The sequence below is a fragment of the Pongo abelii genome, chromosome 13 (assembly GCF_028885655.2).
Source record: "Pongo abelii isolate AG06213 chromosome 13, NHGRI_mPonAbe1-v2.0_pri, whole genome shotgun sequence".
Lineage (NCBI taxonomy): Eukaryota > Metazoa > Chordata > Mammalia > Primates > Hominidae > Pongo > Pongo abelii.
In genome coordinates this window covers 128,187,870-128,202,756 of record NC_071998.2, presented here as the reverse complement: position 1 = coordinate 128,202,756, position 14,887 = coordinate 128,187,870, and the positions used below count along the sequence as shown (strand labels likewise).

The window sequence follows — 14,887 nt, the reverse complement described above, 5'->3', positions numbered from 1 at the left end:
GCAAGCAGGCGAGACCGACACCCACCACCGCGCGGCGCCCCGGGCCTGGGCTCCGAGACCCGCGCGGCGCTCCCGCGCCCCCCCGGCCCGCCGCACTCACTGTTGTACTGCACCCCCTTGGCGAAACGCCTCTGCAACGCCTGGTTCATGGACTGCAGCCCGGCGGGGATGTTCTTGTCCCGGCCCGGGGCCTGGTCCGACCCCACCAGCTTCTTCAGGGCGGAAAACATCTTCTCGCTCGGACGTCCCAACCCGGGCGCGGCCGGCGAGCTCAGCGGCGGCGGGGAAGGGGTGCGACTCGCACCATGTCCCGGCGGCCCCGGCCCCCCGGAGGCCGGAGCCGGCGCGGCCAGAGGCCGGGGTCCCGGCGGCGGAGCGCAGCCTCGAGCGGCGACTCGGGAACCTCAGCCGCGACTGCTCCGCTCCGACCCCCGCTGCCTCCGGCGCGGCCGCTCTCTAGGCGTCAGTGCCGCCATCTTGGCGCCGGCTCGGCGGGACGCGAGGGGTGCGCGGCTACGGGGCGCCGCGAGGGCCGTGGGCCGCGGCGCGCGCGGCCGGCGCATGCGCACGCGGCTCTGGCGCGCAGTTTCCAGCCCTGGCTGCCTACTTGCGCAGAACCTCCCCCGATCCTGCGTGCCCCGTGCTTGTCTCCGATACCCCGGTCGCCCCAGCGTCCGCAGCAGTCCTGGAAAAATGTTTATTTGTGTAACAAAGCAGGGAGCGGGGCGGCGGGGCTACTTCTTCTTTTTCTTGGCCGCCTTGAGCTTCCCCTCGATTAGCCGCTGCGCCTGCCTCTTGATCTCGGCGCGCGAAGGGACGTAGCTGTGGTCCATGTCGGCGAACTGGAAGGTGTCTGCGGGCGGAGGCGGCGGCTAGCACACGGGGCCAGCCCACCTAGGCGCAGCCGCCCGACCCGCCTCTCACCCCCGCCCTCCACTGACCCGGGCCAGGTGCCTTGCCCCAGGGACAGCCCCAGCGTGCCGGGAGACTCAGCCCAGCCCATCCTCAGCGGCTCACGCTGCCCTGCCTAGCCTTTCCCGCAGAAACCCCAGTGGAAGCTCCGGCCCAGGCCTTCCCCGCGCTCCTCCCTGCTCCAGCCCTGGTGCCTCTCCTCCGGGCCTGTCTGGCATGGCATGCCTCCTTCTTTCGGAGAAATTAACAAGGTATTTCAGTGGCTTTAGCCGCCCCATGGCATCACTAAGTCACCTCCATCAATTAAAGTCTTGCAGGTACAACTGATGCACCCTGTAGCCCCGCTGTCCCTCCAGGATGTCCCGGTGGGATGGGAGCCGGCGCCACCCCGACCTCTGTTCCAGCCACCCGCCTGCAGCCCGGGTCCCAGTTCCGGGGCCTGTACCGATCATATCCTCCTCCCGGTCCTCAAAGCTGATCCTGGTGTTGTACTTCTCCTTCAGAGTCGAGGACTCCAGGGCGTCCCTCACCTTTGTGTAGCTCTGCAGGGCAAAGCCCCCTTCAGCCGTGCAGACACTCTGAACCGGGGGTCTGTCAGCTTTGAGGGGACATGGGCTGTGCAGGTTCCTCCCAGCCCGGGGCTACCTCTTCGGTCCTGGACACCATCTGCACTCTGTCAGCCAGGTACGTGAGCTTCCCCTCGCAATACGCCAGCTTGCTGTTCAAATCGAGGGTGTCGGAGAGCACCACTTCTCTCTGTAAGCCGGGAGGAGGGTCTCATCTCCCCTCTGGCCCTGCCCAGGGACCTGGTGTGTGACAGCTCCGCCTCACTCCCGGTACCTGGGTCGCAGGCAAGGTAATGCCCATCAGCCGGACATAGAGGTTGTCGATGCCCATCTGGATGGTCAGCAGCAGCTTCTGGCCCTTGGTCATGTTGCTGTGCGCGAGCTGGAGCCTCTCTTCTTCCTCTTCTAGCATGTCTGTCATCTTCTTCTCAATGGACTTGAAGCTGCAGAAGGCAATAGGGACACAGCAGTGAGGGGCACAGGCCCGAGGGCCATGGTGGGCCACCCAGGAGCCCAGTCCTGAGTCGGGTGCTGTGCTAGAATCAGGGACTCAGAAGCTCAGATGTGTGCAAGTGGAGTCCCCTGGCCCCTCTGTGGGACACACAGGCTTGTTGGCAGTGGGTACACTCCCAGCTCCCAGCCTGGCTGCAGCCCGGGGCCTTCGTGAGACTGGGGTGGGTGGCCCGCAGCCCCGGAAGCCCGGGGCACCTGATGGAGCTAGGCTTCTGGCGGAACTTGAGCACGGCCTCCTCCAGCTCCAGCTGCTTCACCAGGGCCTTCAGCTGCACCCGCCGCTCCTCACACTCCTCCATCTGCAGCTCCAGGTTCTCCTCCGTGTTCCTCTGGGCCAGGAAGCGGCCAGCGATGTCCTGGCCAGTCCGGGGGAGAGAGAAGCAGGTGTGGGCCAGGAAGGTGGGCAGAGGGGGCTTCACAGAACTGGTTTCTTCTGGGCCCCTCCCAGAGGCTAGTGCACTTTCTCTGCACTCATTCACAAGTGCGATCACAGCTCACTGCAGCCTCAACCTCCCAGACTCAAGCCATCCTCCCACCTCAGCCTCCTGAGTAGCTGGGACCACAGGTGTGCACTTCCACACTTAGCAGGGGTGAAGCGCTTTGTGGATGTCATTGCACACGACCCTAATGGCAGGCAGAGAGAGTAGATAACCCCATGTAGAGATAAGGAGATCATCACTGAAGGACATTGTGTCACTTGAGTCACTTGTCTGACAGTGGACAAGCTTGTGTCAGGGCAGTGGTTGGGAGCTCAAGGCCTAATAATAATAAACGCAGATAAGCAGATGGGATTAAGATAAAAGGATTTGGGGCGGCCGAGGGAGTTGCCACTTTGTGTGTCCATTTCAGAGCGCCTCAGACCCCAGCCCAGCTCAGCCACCCTCCTGCCATGCTCCGGGAGTGCCAGGGAGCATTACCCAGACGTGAGAGGCTCAGCCACCCTCCTGCCATTCTCTGGGAGCACCAGGGGCATTACCCAGATGTGAGAGTCTCAGCCACCCTCCTGCCATGCTCCCAGAGCGCCAGGGGCATTACCCAGACGTGAGAGCACCGTACAGCACTCTTGACCTTCTCCACCACAGCAGTCACACCCGCCTGGTATTCCATTTCTGCTGTGGAGGTCTCTTTTCTCCTCACTGGCAGAGCAGAGGGGAGGGGCAGTCAGCATGCAGGGATGGCTCAGGGGCTCTGTGTAAGGCTGTCGGACACCTCTGTACCTGCCCAGCTGCTGGGGAGGCCACCCAAGACACAGGCATCCTTCAGAGGTGCCTGCCGCCCCGCCCACCTGCTCCCTCCTCAGCCCAGCCCTGCAGGGACGCCCCAGGCAGCCCCAGAGCAGAGGTGGACCCGGAGTGAGTGGCGCGGCACAGTGGGCCCGGTGGTGCTTCTCAGAGGCAGCTTAGGGGTCAGGATGCTTATCCTCTGCAGAGTCACTGGGGACTGGGCCCTTGGTGCAGGGCCCTTGGGTGCTGGGACCAGCATCTCTGAGGCCACATTAGGCTGCAGGCTCTCAGCCTCTGGAGGGAGAGGCAGGGACCTGCCTTTCCCTTCCCCCTGGCGACCGCATGTCACACCTGGCCTCAGAGTGACCTGATCCGTTGGCCCGAGCCAGTGCCAACCTCTCCTTGGGACCCTGGCTGGGAGGCAGGTGGGGAGCTGAGCGCTTACATTTCAGGGTCTCCATGCTCATCAGGTTCGAGGGGAAGTCCAAGTCCATCTGGCCCTGATGGGAGGTGGGGGCGGGGAAGGGATGAGACATCCTTTGCAGGGAGTGGTGGCCCTGAGCCTGTGTCCACCCACCTGTTGTGGGGACGGGCAGCTGGCCAGGCCCTGGCCTGGGGCTTACCCGGCGGTACTTTTCGCTGGTCTCTTTCGTGTGGATCTTGTCGATCAGCTTCTTCTGCTGGTTGAGCTGGTTCTCCCTTGCCCGGCGCTCCTCGATGAAGGACGCCTCCCTTTGCCTCATGTTCCTCTGGGGACACGTGGGTGGGCACAGAGTTGGGGAGCTGTCTCAACAAGGCCCCTAATGGCACTAAAGCCAGCGAGCAGTTGGCCATGTTCACCTTAGTAGACTTTGGAACTGCATCCCCGGCCACTGGCCACACCCTTTTCCTAAACCACTCATGCCCATGCCCTCTCAGCTCAGGGCCCTCCTTGCCCATGTCTCTCAGAGCATCTGCCAGCCCAGACGCTCTGCTCCCCTCCAGCCCCTGGCCCCCAACTGCCTCCTGGCCAGGTCCACCTAGAACTCACGGAAGTGCATTCAGCCTGCCTGAAGACAGATTCATCCTCTTCCCCAAAACCTGGCCTCTTCCAGCGTGCCCTTGGGTAGCTAAAACCATCATCTGTCCACCCCTGCTCACACACCCCAGACACTGCTCTCACCCTCGCCACTCTCGTTGCCAGCGCTTAGTGGGGCTGCTTCTTGAGGAGTTCTCGGCTCCATCGCTCATGGTCACCCCTTCTCCACCCTGGGCATGCCCAGGTGATCAGCGCTTCTGCCCTGGCACCTTCCAGTCCCCGCAGCCTGAGCACACCCTTTCTGAAGCACAGACCTGGTCACATCTTCCCTCCACCTCATCCCAGGGCTCCAGGTCAGTCCTTGGGCCCCCAGCCCAGCCGCCTCCATGGACTCCTGGGGCCTGTGCCTCTGCAGCCTTCACTGCCCTGGCCACACGGTGTTCCATGTATCACAGCCCTCCCGGCCCAGGGCCTTTTCCCAAGTTGTAGCTCCTCCTTCCTAGCCCTGGCCACACCTGACCTTTGTGGGTTCACTCCCTCAGCCCAGCTGAAGCACTGTCTTCCTGGAAAGCCATCTGCCACCCCACCTCTCTCTGCCAAGCTGGCTCAGGGGCTGTGTGGCATTTCTTCATGGACTATTGGATGAGTGCCACCCACTTCAGGAGGACAGGGTCTGCCTGTCCTGGTCCCTGCTGTATCCCCAGAGCCTTGCAGGGACCTTGGCACAGACTGGGTGAATAGGTGACCCCTGCCCTGGCCCGGCCAATTCTCTCCCTCTCGTCTACTTCATGGCTCCTGTGCTGGATGGGACCCGCTCTGTCCAGTGGGCGAGCAGAGCACACTGGCCAGGCTGGCCACTGGATCCTTCCAGGGATTGTAGGCAGTGTGGGCATGGGGGTCTCCTGAGAGACCCTGGCCAGGAAGACACAAGAGAGCCAGCCCTGGAGGGCCCCCAGCCCTGGGCCCTGAGCTCACCTTGACCTCATCCGAAGATGCAAGAGAGCCAGCCCTGCAGGGCCCCCAGCCCTGGGCCCTGAGCTCACCTTGACCTCATCCGAAGATCCAGGAGGGCCGGCCTTGGAGGGCCCCCAGCCCTGGGCCCTGAGCTCACCTTGACCTCATCCGTAATCATCATGGCGTCTTGGGACATGATCTTCATATCCGACAGCTCTGAGCAGTAGTTGACCACGAGGTTCTGCAGCTTGTCCAGCTCGATGGGATATCCTGCCAGCACCTGTGTTGAATGGGGTTCTCTTGTGGCGCCTACAGAGTGGGCTGCAGTTGTCCCCAGCTTTTGTCCCCCGACTAAGAGCCCTGAGAACAGTGATAGGTTCTGCTCTGTGGCCCAAACCACCTCGCCCACTCCCTGTTGGGCACAAAGCTGATGAAAGGTGTTTCACAGGGAGTGGACAGTGCTGGCCTGGTGGACTCTTCCACCACCTAGGGTCCAACAACCCAGAGAGACTGAGAGAGTTTGTGATGAAATGCTCTGCAGAAAAGGCTGACTCTGAAACCCAGGGAGGTTTGGGGGCAGCTTTACTTTGAAGTGAAACAGAGGGGCTCAAGACATGGGCTTGGGTCAGAAAGTCAGGATTCAAGGCCAAGGCAGCTTCTGGCCAGCTAGCTTGGCTGTGTGACATTGGGAAAGTTACTAACTTCTCTCAGTGTTCCCATTTGTAGGATGATGGCTCGTTCAGAAGGTTGCCGTGAGGATGAATTGAGAGTGTAAAAGGAATTATTTAGCCCAGAACCAGGTACATACGTGCTCAGGATAGCTTTGCTATAGTAGTTTGTTTTTAGTAACTACAAGTATAAGCCAGGCGCGGTGGCTCACGCCTGTAATCCCAACACTGGGAGGCCGGAGGCAGGCAGATCATGAGGTCAGGAGTTAAGAGACCAGCCTGGCCAACATAGTGAAACCCTATCTCTACTAAAAATACAAAAAAATTAGCCGGGCGTGGTAGTGGGCGCCTGTAATTCTAGCTACTCGGGAGGCTGAGGCAGTAGAATCGCTTGATCCCGGGAGGTGGAGATTGCAGTGAGCCGAGATCTCACCACTGCACACCAGCTGGGGCAACAGTGTGAAACTCCATCTCAAAAAACAAAACAAACAAAACTACAAGTGTAGAATCTTCATTTTAAAAAATACGGATGACTATGGGAATTATTGTTTGTTTGTTTTTTCCTTTGTTCTGAGATTGAATCTCGCTCTATCACCCAGGCTGGAGTGCAATGGTGCGATCTCGGCTCACAGCAACGTCCGCCTTCTGGGTTCAAGTGATTCTCGTGCCTCAGCCTCCCGAGTAGCTGCGATTACAGGCAGGCACCACCATGCCAGGCTAATTTTTGTATTTTTAGTAGAGATGAGGTTTCACCATGTTGGCCAGGCTGGTCTAGAACTCCTGATTTCAAGTGATCTGCCTGCCTTGGCCTCCCAAAGTGCTGGGATTACAGGCGTGAGCCACCATGCCCATGCCGGGAATAATTGATTTTTAAGTGTGTATGTTCTAAACAGAAGAAGGTGCTACCAGGCGGACAGAAAGCACCCAGTGAAGGAGGGGCATGGACAGGGGTGGGGAGAGGGGTGGGCCCAGGAAGGATAGAGGGGCAGGGCTTCCAGGTGAGCCAATAGGACCAGGGGCCAAGGCAAGAGGGACAAGCAGAGGACGGAGCTGAGAGCCACCTGGGCTGGGACCGCAGCAGGAAAGAGCTGCGATGCAGCCCCCGTCCACCACTCTCCTAAAGCACTTCCATGCTGTCACCTTCCCGGAGCATGGCTCTCCAGAACTCCCCTTTGCCCAGTCTTAGGGTGAGGATGTTTCCAGCTGGCTCTCCGCCCCATCCACAGGTTGCTCCTCTTAGCACCTCCTGTGCTCTCCCTCCCCATCTACAGCCCATCTGGAGCAGATTCTGCTTTGTGGCAGCCCGAGGGGCGGTGCTCAGCCTTCCATGAAGGGGTCTTTCCTCACAATCGGACTGCTGGCTGCCTTTGGCCTCGTCTGCAGGGAGCAGGGCTGGTGGGCTGGCTGGGACGGCAGCAAGCCCTGCTTACAAGGCCCAGCCGACCCTCAAAGGTGCAAGGACTTTCTGAGGGTGCAGGACCTGTCTCTGACTCTCAGAGGCTCAGGCAATGGGAAAATGACAGGGAAGATACAAACGATACTAAATCATTTAATACGTGCAAGAAAGTCCAAAGAATTCTGATATACTTCGCGATATGCTTTTTTGGAATAGCCAAAAATGAAGTTTAAAAAAACGTTTTCCACATGCCTCGGCGTCCTGCGTAGCCGGTGGTCAGGCAGAGCTCCCTCTCCCTGGCGGGTGCGGGGCGGCTCCGCCCCAGGACGCTCCCGCCCCTCCCAGATCCCAGCCCCGGACCCCCGCCCTTCCCGGACCGCTGGGCTCACTGTCTTCAGATAATCCAGCAGATCCAGATACAGCAGGTGGATGTTCTGGCTGGTGATGATCTTGACCATTGTCTTCTCGATGTTATTCTCCAGCTGGCGGATGATCTGGGGCGGACCGAGGGCGCAGTGAGAGGGCGTGGGGACCGGCCACCCGGAGGTGTCGGGGCTGGGCTTTCTCCGGAGGGGGGTCGTGCTCTCTTAGCCCCGCCCCTCCCGTGAGCCCTCCCCAGTGGACCCGCGAGTCCCGCCCCCCGGTGGCTCCGCCCCTCCCGTGAGTCCTGCCCCAGTGGACTCCGCCCCGCCCTCCCAGCCCCGCCTCTCCACCTGCAGCAACCGCAGCTCCTCCTTGCTGGCGTCTGGCTGGCTCCGCAGGCTGGCCAGCTCCAGCTGCATGCTCTCCAGCTTCTTCCCGCGCCGCCGCACCAGGTGGATCAGTAGGTTGTGCATGTTCACGCGGTCGAAGACGTACTTGCGCAGCTTCTCCCGCACCACCTGGGTCGGGAAGGGCACCGCCCGCTCGTGGTTGCGTAAGGGGCCGTCATGGAGCCCGCCAGCAGGCGGGCGGGTGGAGGCTCGTGGCAACCCCACAGGGAACCTGGGGCTGGGCACCTGCTCCGTCCCTCGTCGGCTCTGCAACATCTAGTGGGGGGGGGGTGCTGGCAGGGGTAGGGAGGGTTGGGTCTCGAGGCCCCTCCTGCCTGGTTACCTCCATGGTGCTGCGGCAGTGCGCCAGTCGCAAAGGCAAGTTTTTCCCGCAGGCCTTGGAGATGGTCCACTGGTCATACTGCGGAGCGGCGGCGGCTGAGCTACAGCGGGACCCTCCAGGCATTCTCCCCAGGGCCTCTTGTATCCCACGCTAGCCCAGTAGCGAGATCCCTGCTCCCGCGAGGAGCAGAGAGCCGCGGGACCCCATCATGGCCATCCAAGTTCAGAGGCGACGTGGTGGTGGGGGGGGGGTATGCAGAGGAGGGCCCGGGTGTCCCCTAGCTGGCCGGAGAGCCAGAGGGGGCCCCTGCTGCAGGATGTGGGCTCACAGATGCCAAGCCCTCCGGGTTGGGTGGTGGGAAACCTGCCCACCGGATGCTGGGGTGACTGGAGCCCAGGGCACAGGTCCTAGCAGAGCCCCTCCTCACATGCCCCCTGGATCCAGAAAGATTGGGGTGGGGGTGGAGAAGAGGTGCCCGCCCTCCAAGTGTGTGTGTACTCAGCTCCTGCCCTGCTCCCCAGGCAGAGGGGAGGGGCGGCGTTTGTGCACCTTCTTGGCCAAAGCCCAGTCCTGGGCCCCACCGCGGATGTTGCTGCGCAAGAGGGCCAGCGTGGCCTTGTTCTGGTCCGTATTCTCTTTCATCCCTTGGATCTGGAGTGCCCGACACTGCTCTGTGGGCAGGTGGAGGGGACACAGTGGCCAGGATTGGGCCAAGGGCCTTGCCTGGAATCCCCTGGGGGAGGCTCGCATCAGGGAGGCCTCAGGGTCCAGGGGGATGCCACCTCCATGGCCAAGATCCCTCCTCCCGCCCTGTCCTGGGGGACACCGCTCCACTGCCCAGCAGCAGCTGTCTGAAGGGCTCTCAGTGGACAGGTGCGGGGAGGTGGACAGGTGGGGAGGGTGAGGCAAAGGAGAGGGATGGCAGGGTCCTGTGGTCCCTTCCAGATCTGCTGCCCATGGAAGCAGGCGGGTGTTTTCCTGTCCATTCTGGCTTTGGGGCCCGTGTTGCTCTTATGCTCACAAGTCTTCTTGAAGCCCCTCTCTCTGATTCAGTCCCTCCATGCAGGTCCCTTTGATCCCTTCTCCCAGCTCTGTCAGGGAGTGGGCACTAGGGGGGTCTGTTTTCCCCTCCATGTCCTGGATTGTCCTGGTATTAAAACTAAAAGTCCTAGGTCGGGAGCAGTGCCTCACACCTGTAATCCCAGCACTTTGGGAGGCCGAAGTAGGTGGATCACCTGTGGTCAGGAGTTCGAGACCAGCCTGGCCAACATGGTGAACCCTCATCTCTACTAAAAATACAAAACTAGCTGGGCGTGCTGGTGTGTGCCTGTAGTCCCAGCTACTCAGGAGGCTGAGGCAGAATTGTTTGAACCCAGGAGGTGGAGGTTGCAGTGAGCTGAGATTGCACCACTGCACTCCACCTGGACGACAGAATGAGACTGTCTCAAAAAAATAAATAAGCCGGGTGCAGTGGCTCACACCTGTAATCCCAGCACTTTGGGAGGCCGAGGCGGGTGGATCACCTGAGGTCAGGAGTTTGAGACCAGCCTGGCCAAGATGGTGAAACCCCGTCTCTACTAAAAATACAAAAATTAGCCAGGCGTGGTCGTGGGCACCTGTAATCCCAGCTACTCGGGAGGCTGAGGCAGGAGAATCACTTGAACCCGGGAGGTGGAGGTTGCAGTGTGCTGAGATTGCACCATTGCACTCCAGCCTGGGTGACAGAGCGAGACTCCATCTCAAAATAAATAAATACATAAAAATACAAATACGAAAATCAGCTGAGTGTGGTGGCGCATGCCTGATGTCCCAGCTAATCAAGAGGCTGAGCCAGGAGAATCGCTCGAACCCGGGAGGTGGAGGTTGCAGTGAGCCGAGATCATGCCACTGCACTCCAGCCTGCATGACAGAGCGAGACTCCGTCTCCAAACAAACATCCCCTAAAAGTGAAGGGGGCCTGCCCCTCCACACCTGCAGGTATTTCTCGTCAGGTGGGATGAAGACTGAGAAAAGAAATAAGACACAGAGGCTGGGCATGATGGCTCACGCCTGTAATCCCAGCACTTTGGGAGGCTGATGTGGGCAGATCACGAGGTCAGGAGATCGGGACCATCCTGGCTAACACGGTGAAACCCCGTCTCTACTGAAAATACAAAAAATTAGCCGGGCACGGTGGTGGGTGCCTGTAGTCCCAGCTACTCGGGAGGCTGAGGCAGGAGAATGGCGTGAACCCGGGAGGCGGAGCTTGCAGTGAGCCGAGATCGCACCACTGCACTCCAGTCTGGGCGACAGAGCGAGACTCCATCTCATAAAAAAAAAAAAAGAAAAGACACAAAGTATAGAGAAAAACAGTGGGCCCAAGGGACTGGCACACTCAGCATGCGAGGACCTGCACCGGCCCTGGTCTCTGAGTCCCTCAGTATTTACTGATCATTATTTTTACTATCTTGGTGAGGGGAGTGTAGCAGGGCAACAGGTGGGGAGAAGGTCAGCAGGGAAACATGTGAGCAAAGGAATTTTTATCATGAATAAGTTCAAGGAAAGGTACTATGACAGATGTGCACGTAGGCCAGATTTATGTTTCACGTTACACAAACATCTCAGTGTAGCAAAGAGTAACAGAGCAGTATTGCTGCCAGCATATCTTGCCTCTAGCCACAGAGCGGTTTTCTCCTATCTTAGAATAGAACGAATGGGAATGGTCGGCTTTACACTGAGACATTCCATTCCCAGGGATGAGCAGGAGACAGAAGCCTTCCTCTTATCTCACCTGCAAAGAGGCCTCCCTCTTTCACTACTCCTTCTCAGCACAGACCCTTTATGGGTGTTGGGCTGGGGGATGGTAAGATCTTTCCTTTCTCACGAGGCCATATCTCAGGCTGTCTCAGTGGGGGGAAACCTTGGACAATACCCAGGCTTTCTTGGGCAGAGGTCCCTGCAGCTTTCTGCAATGCACTGTGTCCCTGGTTAATGGAGAATGGCGATGACTTTTACCAAGCATATTGCCTGTAAATAAATTGTTAACAAGGCACATCCTGCACAGCCCTAAATGCATTAAACTTTGATTCAATACAGCACATGTTTCTGTGAGCACAGGGTTGGGGCTAAAGTTACAGGTTAACAGCATCTCAAAGCAGAAACAATTTTTCTTAGTACAGATCAAAATGGAGTTTCTTATGTCTTCCTTTTCTACACAGACAGTAACAATCTGATCTCTCTTTTCCCCACAAAAAGTTGTGCACCCAGAAACCCCCAGACGGGAAAGGGAGACTGGTCACAGCGGTGCAGGCTCACCCTGGAGCTGAGTGATGGTCTTCAGCTCCTGGGTCTGCTCCTCCACGTCTGTCTCACTGTGCCTCCTCATGGCTGCTCTCAGGCCCCCCGAGGGACCCTGTGTACCTCAAAGCCTCCCTGGGCACAGCTTGCTCAGAGCCGCCGCTCAGATTGTCCCCAGAACCTCAGCCCATTATGATGAAAGCCAGGATTCTCAGTGCCTGGGCAACCCTGGAATTGCAGGGCCTCCTGCCCCACTCTGCCCCCAGCCACCTTGGGGTGGCCTCCAGTGAGTCTCCTGGCAGCTGCTTGAGGCTTAGGAGCTCTGCCGGGCGGATGTGCTTTCTTTGACGGGGAGGTTTGTGATGGGTCTGCAGCAATCACACCTGCACTGGGTTCCCTCCCTGGCCCCTCCCATGCCCCAAGCCGTCCTCCACAAAGCAGCAGGACGAGTCTCCCAAAACTATTCTGATACTGCCTTACGGGACCTCCCTCTTCACCCCGCACCTCCAGCCCCAAGTCCGAACTCCATGCCCTGGGTAACCTGGCTCTTGGGACACCCCCGCCTTATCTCTTCTGACTTCTGTCCCTGACCTCTCTGTGCTGCCTGGAGCCCACCCTGCTTCACCCCCACTTTCCTTTGGGAATTACTGGGTCTTGGGTTCATGTGTCACTCCAGAAGGGGTAAGTTCTCCATCTCTGCACCCTCTCCACCCTTCCCTTAGAGGAGAGTGCCTGGAGCACCAGGTAGCCTGGAACTCTGTGGGGTATGCACGAGATGGGGTACACACGAGATGGGATACTTTTTCCCAGCCTTGCCCTTAGTAGGCTCAGGCGGCCATAACAAGGTGCCACTGGCCAGGTGCAGAGGCTCACGCCTGTAATCCCAGCACTTTGGGAGGCTGAGGTGGGTGGGTCACCTGAGGTCAGGAGTTCGAGACCAGTCTGGTCAACATGGTGAAACCCTATTTCTACTAAAAATACAAAAATTAGCCCAGTGTGGTGGTGAGTGCCTGTGATCCCAGCTACTTGGGAAGCCGAGGCAGAATTGCTTGAACCCAGGAGGTGGAGGTTGCGGTGAGCTGAGATCGCACCACTGCACTCCAGCCTGCATGACAGAGTAAGACTCCATCTCAAACAAAAACAAAAACAAATATAAGGTGCCACCGACTTGGGGGTGTGAACAGCAGCCTGGAGGCTTGGGGGCTGAGCTCATGGGTCAGCAGGGCTGGTGTCTCCTGAGGCCCCTCTCCTTGGCTTGCAGATGCTGTCTTCTCCGTGTCCTCACGTGGCCATCCCTCTGTGTGTCTGTGTCCTAATTTCCTCTTCTTACGAGGACACCTCAATGACCTCATTTTACCTTAATGACCTCTGGAAAGCCCCTGTCTTCAAATACAGAGACACGCAGAGGTCCTGGGGGACAGGAATTTGCAGGGACCCAAGCCAGCCCAACAATGGCCTTCGCCCATGTGCTGTCACATAGATCCCTTCCCTTTCTGGTCACTGTTTTTGGAAAGCCAGTCTAGGCAAACTCCAGGTTCTCCCTTCTCTCCCTCCCACCCAGGCCTCACCCTCAGGGTGCTGGGATGTCCTGCTAAGGGTGTGGTCTGCTCACCTCCCCCTTGTTCTTGGGGGCCAGGCTTGGAATCTAGCTGAGGCAGAGCCTACCTGCTGTCCTTCTTCCTCACATATAAAACACCTGAATTTTAGTGGGCGCATGGCTGCCCAGAGCAACTCTGCCTTCCTGAGCATCCTGGCACTGGATGTGCCTGATGACTTCGTTCAGGCCAACAGAGTGAGAGCAGCAGTGGCAGGCAAGCTGCCCTCTCTCCTGCCTCATAAATGAGATAAAGACACAATCGCCGAAGCTGGTGCAGCCACCTGGGGCCATGAGGCAGATTTGGGAACAGAGGCCACTACAGCAAGGGGCAGACTGAAAGGAGCCTGGTCCCTGATTCCCTGTCAACCCTGGACCACTCACTTGGACTTTTACATGAAAGAAAAATAAAGCTCAGCCCGGCGCGGTGCCCAGCGGCTCATGCCTATAATCCCAGCACTTTGGGAGGCTGAGGTGGGCAGATCACATGAGGTCAGGAGTTTAAGACCAGCCTGGCCAACATAGCGAAACCCTGTCTCTACTCAAAATATAAAAATTGCCGGGCGCAGTGGCTCACGCCTGTAATCCCAGCACTTTGGGAGGCCGAGGCGGGCAGATCACCGGAGGTTGGGAGTTCAAGACCATCCTGACCAACATGGAGAAACCCCGTCTCTACTAAAAATACAAAATTAGCTGGGCGTGGTGGCGCATACCTGTAATCCCAGCTACTTGGGAGGCTGAGGCAGGAGAATCACTTGAACCCGGGCGGCAGAGGTTGCGGTGAGCTGAGACTGCGCCACTGCACTCCAGCCTGGGCAACAAGAGTGAAACTCCATCTCAAAATAAATAATTAAATATATAAATAAATATTAGCCAGGTGTGGTGGTGGGTGCCTGTAATCCCAGCTACTTGGGAGGCTGAGGCAAGAGAATGGCTTGAACTGGCGAGGTGGAAGTTGCAGTGAGCTGAGATCGCGCCACTGCCCTCCAGCCTGGGTGACAGAGCGAGACTCTGTCTCAAAACAACGACAACACAAAAAACAGAAAAATAAAGCTCCATCTTGCTGAAGCCACTGTCACCTTGAGCTTCCTGTCACTCTGAAAGCCCAGTAGGTACTCAATAAACTTTCTTTCCAGTGTCTGGCAAGGTGAGGTGTGGGAACTGAGCTGGGTCTGGGGCAGCAGGGCCCATGCTGTGGGTCTTCGGTGCTGCAGGGAAGGCAGCTGTAACGGTGATGGACGTGTGGAGGTTCCATCTGGTCTCCACCTCTTCTTCCTCTTGGGGCTCGGGGCTGTGGGTAGACTTGCCCACTCAGAAGCTTTCCTTCCACACAGACACGACTACAACAGGCTAGCTCTGCCTCTGGGGAGTGACTTTGGCTAATAGATGAGTGGGGAATGATAGGCAGGTGGGCGTGGCCCACAAGTCCCTCCTCTCCCAGCAGCCAGGCTCTGGCCAGCCTGGCCCCTTTTGCTCTGCCCCTACGTGCCAAGTGCTACAGAGGCAGACCCCCATACAGAGAGGCTGTGGTGGTGTCACGTGGCCTACAGGGCTGGTGCGAATGTCTAATTCTGGGGTTCAGTGTTGGGAACTTCCCTGTACACCTTCGGTATGTAACTTGCATGTGATCCTCATATATCAACTGTAGGGTAATAAAGGTGTCATGTGACCT

At 58.6% G+C, this 14,887-nt stretch overlaps 2 protein-coding genes across 4 annotated transcripts in view; both read right to left on the bottom strand.

The window, feature by feature from the left end:
* RABL6 (RAB, member RAS oncogene family like 6) overlaps positions 1–556 on the bottom strand; it is a 31,803-nt gene extending 31,247 nt beyond the window's left edge. Inside the window, exon 1 of one of the 2 annotated variants that reach the window (XM_024252793.3) lies at positions 101–556. In XM_024252793.3, the coding sequence (XP_024108561.2) occupies positions 101–230 (130 nt within the window). In that variant the 5' untranslated portion in view covers positions 231–556. The remainder of the gene's footprint in view (positions 1–100) is intronic. The other variant, XM_063714546.1, reaches the window with a different exon arrangement.
* A 127-nt stretch (positions 557–683) lies between these two features.
* On the bottom strand, positions 684–14,825 carry CCDC183 (coiled-coil domain containing 183). Of its 2 annotated transcripts, XM_063714548.1 has the most exons (14): positions 11,640–14,825; positions 8,895–9,016; positions 8,346–8,423; positions 7,964–8,131; positions 7,640–7,744; positions 5,344–5,466; positions 3,838–3,963; positions 3,660–3,714; positions 3,027–3,127; positions 2,187–2,347; positions 1,753–1,921; positions 1,558–1,668; positions 1,358–1,454; positions 684–853 (listed from the first exon to the last, which is right to left on the bottom strand). In XM_063714548.1, the coding sequence occupies exons 1-14, from the start codon at positions 11,707–11,709 to the stop codon at positions 735–737; spliced, it is 1,605 nt and encodes a 534-aa protein (XP_063570618.1). In that variant the 5' UTR covers positions 11,710–14,825; the 3' UTR covers positions 684–734. The 2 variants fall into 2 exon arrangements, with proteins under 2 accessions (XP_063570618.1, XP_063570619.1); XM_063714549.1 differs by lacking the exon at positions 684–853 and having other exon boundaries at positions 1,353–1,454; positions 1,558–1,630.
* Positions 14,826–14,887: the final 62 nt, after the last annotated feature.

What these genes read in the sequence shown, in the direction of transcription:
- CCDC183 (XM_063714548.1), bottom strand. Translation starts at nt 11,709, where the DNA reads ATGAGGAGGCACAGTGAGACAGACGTGGAGGAGCAGACCCAGGAGCTG. An exon ending in TGATTACGGATGAGGTCAAG is followed by an intron (nt 3,964 to 5,343) that starts GTGAGCTCAGGG and finishes ACGTGTCCCCAG; the next exon opens with AGGAACATGAGGCAAAGGGA. An exon ending in CCAGCGAAAAGTACCGCCGG is followed by an intron (nt 3,715 to 3,837) that starts GTAAGCCCCAGG and finishes ACCTCCCATCAG; the next exon opens with GGCCAGATGGACTTGGACTT.